This window comes from Lichenostomus cassidix, chromosome 1, assembly GCF_008360975.1.
Source record: "Lichenostomus cassidix isolate B80296 chromosome 1, HeHo_3.0, whole genome shotgun sequence".
NCBI lineage: Eukaryota > Metazoa > Chordata > Aves > Passeriformes > Meliphagidae > Lichenostomus > Lichenostomus cassidix.
Genome location: NC_139479.1, coordinates 20,766,139 through 20,784,877, shown reverse-complemented (window position 1 = coordinate 20,784,877; position 18,739 = coordinate 20,766,139). Strand labels below are relative to the sequence as shown.

Here is an 18,739-nt window from a genome sequence, read left to right as displayed (position 1 = left end):
GTCCCATAATTTCCACTTTACAATGATTGTATTGTAGCTCTGAATGTTAAACAAGTTGCATGCAGAGTTTATGTACTGTTCACCATATGTGCAGCCACTTCTTGTGTTGCTGTCAATGGTTTTAATTTTTTCCATCTTTACCTCAAGTGTTGTGCTCAATGACTAGGTCTGAAAGTGATAATTACTTCCACACTGCAGAGACAAACTGATTTACATATTTATCAAAGGGAAACTGGATGGCTCTGAGCATACCACAGGAACATTTGCATATTTATAGCCTGAAATGTACAAAAGCTAAAATTAAGATAGGGATGTCTTGGTCTTAGTTATAAGCTTGTTTTAATACAAAGGTTTTAGTCAGTGGATTTTGTAATCAGATCAGTGCATTAGAGTGAAGTATCTTTTCTTCATCACAGAAAATCAACATAGAGATTAAAATGATTGTTCACTTGTGAATCATGGTATGCAGAAGTTGCACATTAACATTTCATAAGGTGAAAATCCTAGCCATTGAACCCAGAAGAGAAGATTACTGTGGAAAATCTTAAACTGCTCTAGCAGAAAGGAGTTCCCAAGAGGTTTACTGTATAGTAAACCTGTGGGTGTGCAGTTGAATGGCATCAATATATTTTCTGGGAGAAATGTGGGTTTCCAAATACTTATGCATGTAGCATTAATTTGTCAGATTTTATGCATTTATTCAAAGGCTCGCCACTCACAGAGGTGAATGCCTAGAGCTTACTACAAGTTGTAATTCTGGTTAATGATGCTATTCAAAACCAAACATGAACAGCAGTAGCAAATTCTGAACAGCAAACAAAAACAATAAAACCCCAAAAACAATCAAACCTCTTCAAGGCAGTGATGTGATGGCTTATCTTCCCAGGCTGACCTATTGGAATCTTTGTTCCATAATTGTCTAAAACTTGCTGTAAGTTTCTGGATACAAGAGAGGCACGTGACAGTTTACTGGAGTTGGAAAAGAATGTTACATTCACAGGAATTTCCTTTATTGTCACCTGTCTTTTTCTGAGACAGATCCTTAACCCTCCTTCTGAAACTTGTTTTTTCTTTGAATCCAGCAAACTGCTTTAAAGCTTTTCTCACAAGCAGAGAGACTATTTTGTCCTAATGCCTAGATTACACAGAGGTCATCTGTTTCCTGTAGCTTATTATTCACAATTTCAGTGATACTCTAAATTATTTTAAATTAATACAAATAATATTTCTTTCCTGTTGACTTGAAATGACCGTAAACTAATTTATGAATAAAATGTATTTTATATGCTTACTTGACTAAACCTTTGAACAATTGTCCACGTCACTAACACGTTGGTAAACACATTATTGTTTTTCAATGTGTGTACCTTGTTTACAAATGAATAGTCATTTTTTATAAAACCTATCTCTTCATGTAGATGCCTACAGTAGGAGCTTTACATGAGTCAAAACTCAGAAATTACATTTAACATTAGAGAGGCTGGTTCAGCTCATTCAGGCTGTGCTAGAGACATTAAATAGCAGCATGGCACTGTGTTTTCTTCCAAAGAACAGAGTCAATTGCTCTTCTCACTTTCACATGGCTATCACTCCACTGAAATTGGCATTTTCACATTCAGAATGAAACAATCCTTTATAATTTTACACAGCTTGAAGCAACAATGGACAGCAGAATATAGAGAGCACTCCTCAGTATATTTCAGAGGAAGCTTCACTTAAATTTTGTAGCACTGACTTGCTAATTAAAACAAGTAACATCTTAACACTGTCCTCAATCTGTTTTGTATCTTAAAAAAATATAATGGAAGAAGAATGTCCAATGATCTAACACCTTTGTCTGCTACAATGTTAGTCACCTACATTATGGAATACATTCCTAGAATGGCAACGGTAGGAGTAACTTCATCTGAAATTCTAGTTGCTAAAAAGCTGCAGAAATTATACAGCTCCTTCAGCTAGATTGATTTTAATATTCAGAAATGTCTTTCCAAATATGTTCTGTTCAAATCAGAAAAATTTAACTGGTGCCATCCACATAAACCAATACAGCAGTTAATTTTTCAGAATGTGGCTTTCAAGTGAGGTATTTTAACCTAAACTCTTTCCATTTTAATTGATAATTTCCTACTCTGGGGATTGCAAGCTATTGTTGCTTGAACAAAGCCATAGTTTTCCTGATGTTTTGGCCTATTCATCCTACAGTTTCATATTCTGTATGAACTCTTTACATCCAAAGATTCTATTAAAATTTGCATTGCTTTCTGAAACCTGCAATAGAACTCAGAGGGTACACTAAGCCATCTGAAGCCCCATTCCTCTAGAGAGCAAGAGCACATGACATATGACATATTTCCAGTCATATCTTATGGGTGAAGCAGTACAGTTTTACCATCATCTCTTACACAGACATCATTTATCTGTTCACCACACTCATTAAAGTGTGTTGCTCATAGGGTTGCGTGTCAAGCACTTTGGGTACAATTCATCTTGCTGTCCTCAATGTCTAATATGAAAGCATTTAGTTTGCAGTTACTTGCCTATTTTTTCTTTTTATATCAACAGGTAAAAAAGGTCTTTTTGCAGCTGTGATTCACCTCTTCCCAGGCAACTAAAATAACTGCCATTGCCTGGGAATATTTATACGTCGGTTTTAACTTAATTCTAAAGTCTCTGGAATATACAGAAGTAGTAAGAAGGAGTTAAAAAAAAAAAAGTAAGAAAACAGTAAAAGTTGTTTTTTGTCTTCATGATAATATTTGCTTCCAAAATTCATATAATATTGAACATGAAAGATAACTGTTCATAGACATCCACAGTGCATTCTTTGCATTTTTCTGCACTAGTTACAATTTAGAATAACTGGTAAGTGAATGTATTTCTTGTGTTAACCATACTCACATCATTCAAATGCACTTACATGTGGCTTATTTCCTGGTAGCACACACTTTGCTGTTTATTTACAATTTTCATTCTAGTAGGTGCCAGTGTTCAAGATCAAAATAGAAATGGAAGGTTTGCTTGTGAGTGCATTGTGACTGCCATACTCTGACAATAATTTTATTTGCATTACCAGTATTAGTCCATCTGTACTGAAAAATGTTGCTGCTAAAATAAATTGTCATTTTAGCAGTCATTAATTAAACCTAACGTAGCCAATCCTCTTTGTGTTTAAAAATCCTTTGGAAGGAAATTGAAGTTTTACAAGTTTTGAGTGTGAATTTCTATGCATTTGATTTGGGTGGTTTTTTTTTTCTAAAATGGGAAGCATTTGAGTGTCAGAACTTTATTTTTTTATCAGGGCAAGTCAAGTTGCTCAGTCTTGTTTCAAAAAAGGTCATCTTAATGTCTTTAATTTTAATATTAATTTTTAATTTTAAGTTCAATTATCTATGATAGCAAGACACTTTTCATTGCTTCTTATTTTTTCCCAAATTAGTTGGGAAATCAAAATGGCTGTTATTGAAAGATTGCTAATGCCTTTGATCACCGCAGATAATTTAATGTGGTATATTGCATGCAATTCTCAGTTTATTTTCATTTTGTTTTATATACAGGATGAATTTGAACGTTCAATTTTATCACAGAAAATAGTGTGTGTACAAAATACTGTCGTGCACAACACTGCACATATATTTCTTTGCACAATACCATTTATTATTATTGTCATGGTATTGTAAAATCATAAAATCATGTAGTGTCATAAAATCATAGCTTGATACAGGTTGGGAGGGAACTCTGGAGGTCATGTGGCTGAATACCTACCCATAATGTCCTAATTTATCTTTGTACTCTACTTTTTTTATCATTGTTGACACTTTTCCAAGAGATATTGTAATCACTTAGCAAGTACATTCTCCAAACAGGTTGAGAAGCCAATGGGAAATTGCCTCTTTCTTTTCTGGCACTAAGTCCATCTCACGCAGCAAGCGCATGGCTGGTCAGATATAGGTTGGGAGGAAACCGGAGGTCATGTGGCTGAATACCTACACATAATGCCCTAATTTATCTTTGTACTCCACTTTTTTATCATCGACACCTTTCCAAGAAATATTGTAATCACTTAGCAAGTACATTCTCCAAACAATTCTAGAAGCCAATGGGAAATTGCCTCTTTTTTCTGGCACTTTTTTTCTGGCACTAAGTCCACCTCATGCAGTAAGCGCATGGCTTGTCAGATGGATCTGCGTGATTTTCCCTCAACCCACCCACTTTCAAATGTCAGCCTTTGTAACAGATTTTCCTCAGCTCTGTTGGGAAATTTCAACTCCCACAAGGCTTCAAAATTTACATAAACAAATTCTCCTACTCTTACATTTCTTCTTCGCTCCTAGTTTATAAACAAGACCAACAGGTGTCACTTACATTTAACTGCTGATGTTCCTTTATTCATGACCTAGCCATTTGAAAAATGAAGACAGTCAACCTTATTAACAAGGCAGTTTTAGAATGATATAACATTAAAAGACAGCTAGAAATAGTAGCAATAAGGTAAAGTATTTACTCCTTTTCCAGAATAAGAGCATAGCAACAGAAACAATGGTCTGAAAACCATTTAGGAAAGCTCTATTTCAAAGTTCTTATCTCATCCCATTTGACACAATAATTGTACATCAGATGATGAATGAATTCTTAGTGGACAGGTTAGCAAATCAAAATTAACATTCAAATTGGACCATTCTTGGATTCTTAAGTGAAAGAATAAAGATAAAATGGCTGTGAAGACAGAATTATCTTTATATGTTCTGAGATCCCTAAAGGACAGGTTCATTGTCAGGCTGATGTGAAGGATAATATTCTTAAGCTTTGGTCATTTTCCAGGACCAATAATTTTAGATTCCTAATCAGTATAAAATTCACTGGAGCAAGTTACAAAGAGCAGCTTCACTCTCATTCATACAGAAATACACTTTAAAGAATTCAGTCTAAAGAGGATTCAGTGTAATTTATATAACTGTAAGGCCCTCCACAATGCCAAAGTAGTGTGAGGAGCCCTTTGTGAAAATGAAACATGAGCCCATGGTCCCTTAGAGGTGCAAAACATATCCATGTGGATACGTCTTTTAAATGTGTGGACCTGTGTATGTTTATTACCTGGCACATTTTGTGTTTAGTTGAAGTTTTTCTATATGATGAACTATTAAGGACTAATTAATAGGTTTGATAATGAAACCACACATACTCCAAAGGTGCTACATGCATTCTCTTCCTTTTTCTCTTTTTTTTTTTTGTCTTACTCTTAATATCCACACTGAGATTTTTGCCATGCTGCCTCTATAGGTTGCTAGGCAGCAAGGCTTTACCCCCAAACTGTGAGAGCTACTGTGCATGCTGAGACTCTTTCAGATATCCTCAATGGCTTGAATCTTCTTGCTAAGGGATTTCCTTGATTGCGAGCAACTGCTTCCAAAGGTCACTTGCTCTCTGTGGATTAGCCCTTTTCTCTGATGTGCACAAATCCTCTCCTTCAGTACTGCAAGAAACCCTGCAGCAACCAAGTCATGGTCCTGATTGCTACAAGCCCTGTGTGGTTTTGCCCTTTTTGTGTGCCCTGCATGCTGCAGGTCCCAATTGCTGTGTCTAAGAGAGTTTATGTGAAAAGTGGCCTCAAAAAGGCACAAGCGCACAAATATTTATATGTGCCAAGGGTAATGAAAAAGTCACTCAAATACCTCAAAGCTGTCCTTTTTTCTTTTTTTTTTTTTCAACCTAGGGCAAGTTCTGGATGTGCTGGAGAAACATAATCTGAGTGACAAAACTCTTGTATATTTTACATCTGACCAAGGGGCTCATGTTGAAGAAATTTCCAGTGCTGGAGAAGTTCATGGAGGATATAATGGCATATATAAAGGTGAAAGATCTCTGATTGTTCTTGAAAAAAATGCAAGAAGAAAGCATCTCCTTGGGTTTGCACCAAAACTGTAATGTACTTTGTGGCCAATCTTCAATCTTATTGAAATTAAGTAAGAATGTTTGGTTTTATTTTTTTTTTTAATGAAATTCAATGAGTCTTCTTGTCTCTTTACCAGAGATTAATTTCTTTTCATTCTTTCACTAGGTAGAGGCTGTGCAATTTGTTTTCCACTTATATTTCAGGGAACAAGATCAAAGAAATCCAGGAGTTTTTGGAGTCATTTGCCAAACTTGAAACTTTTAGTTTTAGAGAGAAAGAAGTAAATTTTCCTTAGGTCTGATTTTTTTTTTTTTTTTTGATATATATAGTATCGGAGAACTACAAAATCTCATAGTAGTTGAGCCTGGAAGGCATCTCTCAAGGTGTGCAGCCCCAGCTCCTGCAGAGCAGGGTCAGCTATAGCACATTACTCAGGATTGTATCCAGTCAAGTTATGAAAATCTCCAGTGATGGAAACTTTATAGTCTCCTTGGGCAATTTTCTGTAGTGTTTGATCATACTCTCCATTAAAAAAACAATTTTTTCTTATGTTTAAATGGAGTTTTCTGTGCTTTAGTTTGTGCCCATTGCCTCTTGTCCAGTTGGTGGCCCTTACTGAAAAGAGTCTGGCTCTGTCCTCTTTACTCAGGTAAATCCATGTATCCCTACAGATGGATAATATCCCACTAAGCATTTTCTTCTGCAGGCTGAACATCTCTCTCAGTCTCTCCTCATATATTGAATGCTCCAGCTACTTAATCATTCATCACCTACCTTTGAACTCATTCCACCACACCCATGTCCCTTGTACTGGGGAGTTCTGCAGCAGTGCTCCAGGCATGTCTCACCAGTGCTGAGCAGAGAACAAGACATGCTGGAAGCATTCTTCCTAATGCCGCTCAGAGTGATGTTGTCTTTCCCTGCCAGAAGGGCACATTTCTGGCTCATGCTCAGCTGGTTGCTCATTAGGACCCTCCAGTCCCTCTCTGCAGATCTGCTTTCCAGCCAGTTACCCCCAGCCTTTGATTTTCTAGAGGTTACTGCTGTGAAGATGCAGGACTTGCTATTTCTTTTGCTGAACTTAATGAAATTCCTTTTGGCCCATTTCTCCAAGCCTGTCAGGGTCCCTTTGGATGGTAACATAACCTTCCACTCTTTCCAGATTTGTATCATCTGCAAAACTTCAAAAAGGAAAAAGGATACACATATAGAGTAAGTGATAACAATACAGTGGGGTTTCAAGCAAGAAAACCCCAGTTTTTGTCAGTAGGTATCTGTCTAAGAAATGACCCTTATGTTTTAAGAAAACTGCAAAAGAAATGCCACACAATCAAAACAAGGAATGCCAAAATCATGAGGTCAGTCTATCAGATGGATCCCCTTGGGCAAACACAAGAGTGAAATGTATCTTGGATGTTAGCACATAGACCTTGAGTAGTGTTTTAAGTAATTAAGGAACCATATGGTTGCATATCTGTAGCTGTAGGCACAGCCTGAGGTGTTTTAGAAGCTCTAAAAAATATTTGCCTTCTAGATTGCCAGACATAAGGTACAGGATAAATGATAAGGAAGAAAAAAATACACTTGGGAATTTGTCTTCTTGAGGAACTTTGATTGAATGGAGTCTTTTCTCTCAAGCCTTGCAAAATTTTATAGTCATACTCACAGTGCAGAGAAAAACTTGAAATAGATCTTGCCTGGATTAATAAAAGAATCTGATTGATAGGTTTAGTTGGGTAGTAATGGGACTTCTTTAAAAAAAAAAAAAAAAAATACGGTTTGCACTTACCATCTGTCCTGTGCTGGCAAATGTTGTAATCCACAATGGGTGAGAAAAAAATCACAATGTGAGAAACAAAATAATTATTTGATGAGAGAAATTCTTGCTAAAATAAAAAGAAAATAAAATACCCATGAAATTAGTTGAATATACTTTTAACATTTTAAAATACAATGAATTCTGCTTTATCTTCCACTCCCTCCATCTCCAAATCAGTCCCTAATTTAACACGTATATCATGCATAGTTTCCAAAAGGACTGAAGTGGAAACGATTAATTGCGTAACTAGCAATTTTCATACATAGAAATGTATTCATATTAAAAGTCATGTGTGATGAAAAGTGTCTGTACATCTCTGTCAGAGTTAATGAGAAACAGACCTGTGAAGCCTCAAGTCTCAGGCACTGATATAGCAATGTGCCTGAAAAAGCAAATGGACAATCTTTATGCTGCTTGTGCTCATGAGCTGTGCACACAACAGGAGTTTGCTTCCTTTTGAGAGCAGTTTAAAAAACTGGGAGACATACATGTCCTTTCTCCCATCTCTGGTAGTCAACTTCCACTACTTATCTTTTTGTATCTGAGTGCTGAATGAATGCAAATATGAATCAAGCCACTTAACCCTCTTGTCAGAGCTGGAGCAGCATGCTCAGCCATAATTGATTCTACCCTAAAATCAAAGCCTCTCAACAGATCTCTACAATCCTAACTCACTCATTTATCTTGATACCTAGCCAAATAAGCACCAATAATAAAATTTAAGAGGGGTTTGGAGAGTTAAGCTAGTGCTGCAAGACTGGATGCAAAAAGGAGAAATCACTATTTGAAGGTTTTATTTGGATTCTAACTGCAGAACAGTTCACCATAAATTTGGATAGCCCTTGAAATTAGAAACCAGAGCTAACAAAGTATTTAACCAGTTGCTGTCATACACAGTCTGGTTATCTCTTCAGTATCCCTTTTCAGAAGATGTTATATAGTAATACTGAAGTGATGCATCAAGATCTCTTTCCAGTGGCCTTTTTTTGACAGTTGCTTATCAGAATCAGAACGTGTGTAGTAAATAAAATCCCTAAGAAGATCTCCTCTGTGGCGGCTACTTCTGAAGTCATAACCAGAAGTGCTTTAAATGCCACAGGAAAGTTCTTTCAGTGGGGAGAAGGGCTGTCTTGAGCTACACAGGAGATGAATTTGGGCTTCTGGAAGTCGACTCAGGCGAGAGAACGAGATGAGGTCTCTTCAGCTTTATTTGGGGTTACATCGGGGATAGGAAAGTTTGGAGAAAGATCTGAAGAGCCCTGAACAAAGGCTCTACAACAGGTTATAAGGGTACATAACTAGGCGGGTTTACAAGTTTTCAGAACAAATAGAAAAGTGAATACAAGTAATTTACAGTCTAAATTCACCAATGTCTAACAATGAGATATGCATGCGTCGAGTGGTTGGAGAGAGATAACGGCCTATACTATCTGTAATACTTTTCTGGGAGGTTGCTGGGATAATCCATCTCTTCTTCACTTTCTTCTGGCACTTCTCTCATTTCATCCCAATCCTCCACATTCTCAAGGGCACTGAGTTCTATCTCAGCTGCTTGGGCCGTAACACTCCTCCTAATCCTGGATACTATCACCTTGGTTTAAGATGTGAATCCTGACAATTTAGATTCTACAAAGATTATTAGCATTAGTTATATAAATTTTTAATCATATAAAGATTAATTTCCACTTTGAGTCTTTCTAAATTCTGAGCATAGCTTCTATCACTTGTCAATGAGAACATAGTGCTTTCATTTACTATTTTGACATGAGACAGTTGCAAATTTCATGGAACATCTTGAAGTTTAATACCATTTCCTCACTGATACAGGATAAGGGACAGAAAAGTTTTTATCTCTTTCTCTAGCTTAGCTTTGTTTTGTATAATTTTATGGTACCTCTTTGCCTTTAATACCTCATTCAGAAAATAATTAGCTCTTCCATCTCTCTTATCAGTTTAAACTGATGAGATATTTCTAATCCCTAATCTCTTGTTATTTTCCTCTGTGAATTATTTCTAATTGTGCAATGTATCTTTTTAAATTACTTTACAGGTATTGCCTTTTGGGTTTTGCCATTAATTCTCACTACTGTTCATATACATGCTTTTTGACATTGTCCATTTCATCCTATAGGTTGCCTGTCTTCTTTTAATCTTACTGATTAGAAAGAGTAGGGCTTAATGCACATCTGTAAAGTATGCAATGAAAGTTACAGTATGAATAACTAGCACTGTGGACCCCAGCTCAGCTATTTTTTCTCTAATGCTCATTTTGCTGCAAATATTTTCACAGAATTCGAAGTTGTATCATTTTCTGTTCATCCAACTAGGTGTAATGAGCATTATCTTCTATTCTAAATTTGGTCAGCCTGTGAAACCTGTGTCATATGGGTATCACTTCCCCTTCAAAAATGAAGTAAATATATGTTGCAGTGAGCTTAGCCCTGATGAGCTTGGAGGCTGATATACCTGAGGAAGCCCCCTGGGTCTGAAGAGACCTTTAGGTCAGGGTGACAAAAAGTGTTCCCCCAAGACACCTTGCAGCCAGCCTCCTCAAATATGCGTCAGGGAACAAGAGTATTGTTTTTTGTGATTTCTCCTCCTCTTTATCCTTTTGGTGTTAATAGCTAGAAGGTTCTACTCTGTTCCTTCTACCTGAAGTTTATTATTGGTTTTCAAAGTTCTGTACCCTCCCCCCTTATACCCCCATTCCCTGGCTTCCCTGTCAATCCTGTATCCCTCGCGTCTCGGTTGGTTCTCCCATGCAAACTGCTCCCATCCAGCACCCCCTCTTAACCCCATGTTCGCTTCCATTCTGCGCTCTGCACCCTCAGATCCAGCCCTGCTCCGCTCCCCTCTGACCTGTCCTGACTCCATGCACCCCGTGCCGCCCCGCTGCACCTCAATAAACCCTGGATTTCTAGAGCACAGAGACTATATCTCCTGAATTGCCTCATCTCCTGTTTGTCTCTGTCATGGACACAATCCACTCCTGTGTTCGCAGCATCCCAGCACCACCCGGTCTGGACTCATGTGGGAGGTTCACAGAGGTGACCCTCTTTCATGGGGTTTCTGGGGTTTGCTGCTTTTCCCAGAGTGAGAAACCTCAAATACACTAAATTAGTAAGGAGCTTAACACAGAGTAGCATCAAGGTACCTTACTATTGGTTTTGGGTATTTTTGCAAAGGGTCACAGGCTGTTTATTTTCTCTTTTTGTTTCCTACCTGTTAGTGATATTTTGATTCATGACAACACTTTGTCTCCTAACCCATGATTAATGTTCCAGTAACTTTTCCTGAAGGTCTTTGTCAAAGATCTTTCAAAGGTTTAAATCTAGATACAGCTTCTAAAACAAAAAATAGTGGCTATTTTAGCAAGAATTTCTCCCCAAAAACTGAAGGCCTCCTTACCTGAACTCATGAAGTACACCTGGGATGCATACATGATACTATTACAATTTTACTTAAATTCACAGTGCTAAAAATTTAATTAATAAATCAATATTAACAATTTTAGCTTGAAGTATGGAAACTAATAGGTGTGACTGAAGTATCTTCTTAAAACTTCCTATGTAATTTTTCCAGATTTTTTTTTCAGTGCTGTAATATTTCTCTGTTGAAAGTATGGAACATTAAGGTATTGCTTGTGTATAGGATTTCCAGGATACCTGCACTCACTTCTTCTTAGGTGTTTTTCACTATCTGCCCCATTGAAGCATGTCCATTTGAGCTAGTCACCATAGCTTTCATTTAGGAACAGAAATAAAGTTCATTTTTCCAAATACTTTAGATCTCTGCTTTGGTATTAGATGAGTAGAATAAATAAGTAGAATGTTATCTATATTAACAACTAGCATGAGGTAATTGATTTAAAGGGCACTATTGTTTTCTTCTTTGATACCCTGTATTGGTTTGAAAACAAACCAGTGGGAGATCACAAGTCAAGATTGAAATTAAAAATAAGTGAAATAATACAAGGAAAAGCACTGACAAAGTCAGATACAACCTAACACCCTGTTAGGGTGGTAGTAGCAGTCCAACTGAAGTAGTCCAGTTGAAGTGGTGATCCTGTGAAGGTCTAGTCTCCAGCTGAAGATCCAGTGGTAGCTCTCGTCCTCTGGGAACCCAGTAGACAGGGCCAGCTCAGGCAGTTCCAAGGCCAGGTTATATCCACGTGGGAACACCTGGTTCCTCCCTCCTGGGCAGAGCATCCCACAATGGGATGAGATAAGTCCATGAGTCACACGGTGGGTCCCTGATGGCCCATTGCCTGTCATCCGGAGTGGATCATTAGCAGCTGATAATAGCTAACGGCCCACAGCTGGTGGTAATAGAATACTTAAATACATCTATATTGCAACCTAGGACATACCCTGAGATTTTGAATCTAAGTATTTTGTGGTAATTTTTATTTAGTTTCTTAGTGAGTAATTTCTTAAATTAGCTTCAGTGTGCTGTTAAACATATATATCTCTCTATGTACATAATTTACAGCAGTAAACGATGGAGGCAATAAAAACTTTTCTCCACACTTTTTCTCACTATGCTATTTCACTGGTACATATGCAGACACTTGAAGTCCTCCCTCACTATCCCTTGTTGACATCTATCCCACTTCGTTACAAATGGGATTTTCTGTTCAGTCTCCTTACATATCTTACTGTCTTTTGGATGTGTATATTTTGCCTGTGTCTCGGACCTGCATCAGAACACTGGCTGTCTTTTTACTTATCAAGTACTTAGCATAACACAGCTACTTGGCTACTGTCATGCTGCCAGAGCGGGTCATGAGTTCTGATGCTAATGGAAGTGGAGCCAAACACTGAGAAAGGCAAACTGAACAACATTCATTGTAGGGGCTTTGTGCCTTGGAAATAGGTATTATCATAGTTATTTGTTAATATCCATAAAAAAATAATAATTCATGTTTACTAAGGACGTAGACCTTGGGTTTTTTTGAATCTACTACAGATCTTTGAGACCAAAGCACAAAATGGGGGAAGCAATTTCCAAATATTTTATTAAAATTTATTACTCTAATACAAGTTTATATACTGCAGTAATAAGTTAGTTCATCAGGTTTTCTTGAAATTATTAGGAAACCTTTTCCTTCCTGTAATCCACAGACAAATCAAGCTGAGCATTACTTTGGCCCCAGGAATCATGCTATGGCATATCTAGTGATATTTGTTGGAGTTTCTCTTTTGACTTGAAAGAAAGCAGGAGTTGACCCTTTTTTTCCAAATGTACTGTATTTTTATATTTTTTCTGAAGTGATCCAGATATTTAAATAATCAACCCCATCTAGTACTTTTGACTGAAAAAAGTATCCTAAGAGATAATTTCATTTGATTGGAAGAAAGGTCAGATGAGAAATGTCCAAATGAGCCATGTCTAGTCTGTTCAGCTCTACAAGAATAGCTCATATTGAAAATTAACAGAAATTACACATGAAGCAATTTAAAAATCATTAAAATAAAGAGTAAACTTACCATTGAAAATAAATTGTTGTTTGACCCTTTTATAAAGTAAGAAATAGTAACCAGTCTTGATTGTTGATATTTGTAGCATAAAGTGCACCATACATGGGTAGGATAAATAATTTCTCTGTATTTTTCCATCATTCAAGAGAATAAATTTGGTTTGGAAGCTTTGTTTTTAGAAGAATATATGAAGGAAATGGTAGTATGGTTATAATCCATGTGATTTAAGAAAGTTATTTAAAACAGTTTTCATCATTCATCATTCATAATGTTAATAATGATTTACTGCAGAGTTCCCCTTTATATATCATCCTTTGTAAAAGCTCTAGTCTCAGAGTTAGGTAATAGCAGTCAATTTAAACCAGAGGGAGGAAAAAAAAAGATACATTCTCTTAGCTAAGGTTTGAAATGAGGTTAAAATGGAAATTTGACATCATGTTGTGGATGACTGCAGAGTGTTATGTCTGTATTTTGCCTGCTCCTGCAGATTTTTCAGGAAAGGTAAATGTAGACTATTGTTCAATATAACACTGTAAGGTGCAGCTACTCAGAAAGCATAGATATCTAAGCAGGAAAATACAGCCTGGTGTGTTTTAGGGTTTTTAAAAACATTTTTAGAAGAATTTAAGAGAACAAAAATAGCAAAAAGCTAGGTTGCCTAGAGTCTGCAAGGCATATATGCTGCTAGGTTGCTGTCTTTTCTCTGTTTCTGTGTTGTCAAGTCTACGCAAAATAAAAACTAATGAGCCAGATCCTTAAATATCAAGAGATTTTGTTTCAAAATAGTGATGTTTTGTGGATATTTTTTTCATTAGCCCTTTAGATGTTTGCTACATGTTTCAAGAATCACTAGTAAAAACTTGATTTTTTTTAAGGAAAAAAGAATGCAGATATCTTGAACCAAGTTTAATGGCCATAGTTTTAAAGATGATAAATGTCTGGGGATTTGTAATCGTATAATGACATTAAGCACCTGTAGTCACTGAACACAATTCTAATAAAAATGAGCATCACGTAAGGATAGATAATAGAAGACAGTCTTCTGCAATGACCTGTAATTCCTGCCCTGATTCCCTTCTATTCGCAATCTCCAGAGATGTAAAAAAATTATGCTCCAGTTAGCCTTTTGAAAGGAAAGCAGCAGTCACTTCTTCATAGACGTCAGTGAGGAGATAGCCCTGCTGCAGAATCCATTTTGCTTTTTGTACCTTACAGTGGGGTGTCAGAGTTTGTGGAGTGTTCCTTTGTGCTTGGGTAATGGGCAACTTTTCTGACCTTTTCTGTGTGATTCAAGAAAATTGTACTGTGAACCTAAGAGCTGTGAAAGTGACTCAGTATTGAGGTTTTAGGAATTGCAACATGCGTGGGAATCAGATTTACCACTTACCTTGAAATTTCTCTCTCTTCAGATTACACACAAGACAACAGTATGAGGAGATTTTATTTAAGCACACAATCTAGCTAGCACTCTTACTAGGATCACACAAGCATACAGAAATAAAAGGAACATCATACCTAAAGCTATCTATGGTATAGATCAACCCTTAGAGTTGTCTGTCGAAACTGTTTAGTCATAAAGCTGCTGTCGTGTACACAGAATTAGGGTCTGGCTCATAAATTAAATCATCTCCCTGGCATAGCTGTTCACTGAAAGTATGTTAATTTGAGGATATCTGTAATTTTATGTCTTTATACTTTTCTTGAGTTTTTCTTTGGATTTAACAGATCCCACTCAACAGGATTTTCTATGCACCATAGCTCAGTCACAATATTAATCTTTCCTGCTAGGTAACACCTAATTCCCACCAAACTTTAAAAGACTTAATGTCTGTTGTCAGGATAGAGTCATCTTTTCTACAGAAGATGTACACAGTCTATTGTCATCTACACTGATCTCAACCCAACAACATTTACAACCGAGCAACATACTTTTGGGTGAAAATTTCCTTCTGCTGGGTGACAGGTGTTCTATGTCTCACCAAAATAATACTTTCTGAGGACAATTCTTTATACCCGTATTTTGAAAATAATATTTCTTACAATAATGTAAACAAAAATAGTACATGCACCTCATTCTTGAATTTTAGAATAGTCACACACTTCATTATGAGAATGGAACTACATTTGACTCTGATGAGAGTAAACTTTTAACTTTTAAGAGTGTTCTAGAAGACAGTGTTCTCCTGTTGAGAGCTGATCTTGGTACTCTTTTCCAAAAAAACTTAATCAAATATTGTTGCTTGACATAAGGTTGGATATTCTAGCTAGACAGAGCTTAATATTTGGAAATTTAATCTTATGGGGGGACATTATCTAAGAAGAAATTGATTTCTCAGCAAATAAAAACAAGTTTTTCAGGTGGAAAATCAACGAACTGGGAAGGAGGTATTCGTGTGCCAGGTCTTCTCCGTTGGCCTGGAGTGGTACAGGCTGGTGCCTATATTGATGAGCCAACGAGTAACATGGATATATTTCCTACCATAGTCAAACTTGCAGATGCACAGTTACCCTCTGACAGGTATGTTCTATAGTCATCTCTGTTTTAGAGAAAGTATCATGAGTGTTTTATACAGTCTGGTGATATCTGTTATGATAGAAGTGAGAATGTAAAAAAGAAACTAGTTTTATAGTTACAATATTATGTTGTCTCTTTTCATATTGACATACTGAAATATTTTAGAGAAATGTTGTATGTAAATATAGCTTAACTTGCAGAACAAGCACCAAGCACCAAAGAGATAACAATATAGCATCAGAGTAATGTACTGTCAAATCAAACTTGGAATTACTAACTAAAAGGAAAAATGAATGTATCAAAGATTCTGTTCTGCCTGATTGAATGTGGTGGAAAAAGAAACTTTAAGTGGAAATTCCTTTGAACTTTATGAGCTCAGCCTTGACCTGCTTAATATAACAAAATACATCAAAATGCCAGCTAGCCTTTTCTAACAGTTTTGTTTGGGTTTTTTTTTTGGTTTGGGTTTTTGTTATTTTGTTGGTTTTTGTATTTTTTTTTCCCGGTACCAAGTTAGTGAAAATAATCCCATACAGAGTTTTGCAGCCTGATAAGAAAAGCTACTAGATTTCCACAATTCCCAAGATGCTTTCCTGACACTGTTACATCCCCAGGCTTTGGCTTGTTTGAGAGATACACAGTCTCAGTGTCAACGTGCCTCTACCTAAACGCTGTTGCTATCCAAATCCAGTAAGTGGAGAAACCTGCTGATACACATATGCTCTGGGCACATGTATGACTCACAAACAGCTTTTGAACACAAAGAGCATCAAGAATCTGTATGGGGAAGCCCAGTAGTGAGCAGAGTCACTCTGCTAATGATTATTCATTGAGTGTTTGAAGGAAATGGAAGGGCAGGACAAGTCTAAGACATGAAAAATTAGTCAGGCTGCTCCTGAGAGGCATTCTACAAGCAGTAATTCTGTCAAACCTCAGAAGTTCAGATTGTTCTTAATGTGGCAGATTTTATGCATTTTGTTTTTATATTGCTTGAGTGGATTCTAAGTACTTATGCTTTCTTTTATCTCTTTTATAAAAAACCCAATATACTTGTGTAACTTCCACTTGTAGGCTGATTTTTCTGTGTAGACGGATGCCATAAGTATTGCTTCATCTTAGGTCATGGACTAGCTTGAAGTATTTTCTATCCAGCAGCTGAATTCTTATAGCTCCACTGAATTATTCCTGAGAAATAAAAAATATTAATATAATTAGTATTCTGTCACTGTGAGGGAGAAGGTTAAAAAGGAACAGAAGAGGTGCTCCTAGTTAGAGAAGAGAAATTAGTCATCAGAAAGAAAAGTCTCATCTATTCTCCTGAATCCAGCAGCTAGAGTTGCTTGAGTACTGCTAGAGTAGTGGAGACATTTTTCTGGTGATGCCTTTTTCCTCATCAACAGGCTTTAGAACAAAAATTGTTCAATAGATATGCATCTGTCAATGACCAAGCTTGCAAGACAAGAGTCTGTTACTCAGGCAAGAAAATATGAAAAACTAAAAGTGGGAAAGACTGTTTCAACAGACCCCCACAAATGGGGATTCACCCAGAAGGCAGATATCAGACAAGACAGCTTTAGAAATTCCTGGAAGTTTTCCTGCCCATCCTTTGAGAAAAGTGCTACTCTGAATGGCTTTGTTGGATACAATTGCTGACCAGAATTTAATCATCACATGCGGCTTAAAAAAGTAAATTTAGTACCTGTCTTTCAATAGTTACACTAACATGAAGAAGGTTTTATGTAATGGAAATGAAATGGCCGTGTATATAAAGGTAATGAAAATTAACATAGATATTTTAAAACTTTTTAAAAGTTAAAAAAAGTTTTTTATGGAATGTTGCTCAAAATGCTGAAGAAGGAATTACTTGCTGGTCTGTATATCAGCAAAAAGTAATTTCCTGTAAAATTTACTGTAAAATTTGTAATTCTTACCAGGTCAAAAATGCAGATTGTGATTTCTCCCCTGCTAGCTGATGTCAGCAGTTTAAAGGCTTAATTTAGAGAAACAGTGAAAAAAGCCTTGCTTATTTCATAACTCAGTTGTTATGTAAATTTACTGACTCTTTCAGAGCATCATCAAAATTGTCCAGCAGTATTTAGAGAATTTATGTATATTTATGTGTATGTTTGTGTGTAGTTGATAAATTCATATTTAAACAGTTCATTTTCAAATTTGAAATGACCACTTCTGTCTTAAATTCTGGCATACATAATATGATGGACAGAGATCTTGCCACTGCTTCTGGGAATGCTAGCACAGTACAGCATACTTTCTCTAGCTAGGGTTACTTCAGCCAGACTACTCCCAAAAACTTCAAGAAGTATATATGAAGGACTGTGTTGTAGCAATTAATTCACTTTATGTCTGTTCACTTTATCATTAAAAGAAAAAAAAAAGAGTTGAGGGAGCAACTATTCATAATGGAAAAATGTAAAATTGTTTCCTTAGGTAATGTAAAAATCAAAGGGAAGAGCACCTGAAGGTGTTTATCTTAATTGATCAATTGGGGGTGGCCAATTGTTTTTTTTAAGCAGCAGATGTGCAGAATTATATCTTCTCAGTAAAGTGAGATTTGAGTTATTTTTCTGATTTTGAAATGCTTTCTTACTCAGGATTATTGATGGGCATGATCTGCTGCCGTTACTTCAAGGAAAAGTTACTCGATCTAAGCATGAATTTCTCTTCCATTACTGTAATGCATATTTAAATGCAGTGCGCTGGCATCCAGGAAACAGTAAGTAAACTTGCCTGTTCACATTTTAAATATTTAATAGAATTTTTATTGCAGCTTGAAAAGAATCAGGAGGAAGCCTTGGGCTATAGCAACAAAAAAAAATTGTTTAAAATATCTAGCCTTTTTCCTTCTCTTTCACTTTTTCTTTTGTTATTACATGCCTATTCACCATTTTACTCTTAGACGTTATTTTGTTGTTATGCATTAATGATAAATATCAATGCAATACTGAGAAGTATGGTATCTGAAAGTTTCTTTTTTTAAAACCTTCCTGAGAGAGAGTTTGTGAAACAGAATGAAG

General features: G+C 36.4%; 1 protein-coding gene across 7 annotated transcripts in view; it reads left to right on the top strand.

Annotated features, from left to right (window-relative positions):
* STS (steroid sulfatase) overlaps positions 1 to 18,739 on the top strand; it is a 107,330-nt gene that overhangs the window by 62,360 nt on the left and 26,231 nt on the right. For 6 of the 7 annotated variants that reach the window (XM_085052582.1, XM_085052562.1, XM_085052572.1 and 3 more), the window contains 3 exons: positions 5,711 to 5,848; positions 15,548 to 15,707; positions 18,317 to 18,438. In XM_085052582.1, coding sequence (XP_084908708.1) covers positions 5,711 to 5,848; positions 15,548 to 15,707; positions 18,317 to 18,438 — 420 coding nt within the window. The remainder of the gene's footprint in view (positions 1 to 5,710; positions 5,849 to 15,547; positions 15,708 to 18,316; positions 18,439 to 18,739) is intronic. The other variant, XM_085052602.1, reaches the window with a different exon arrangement.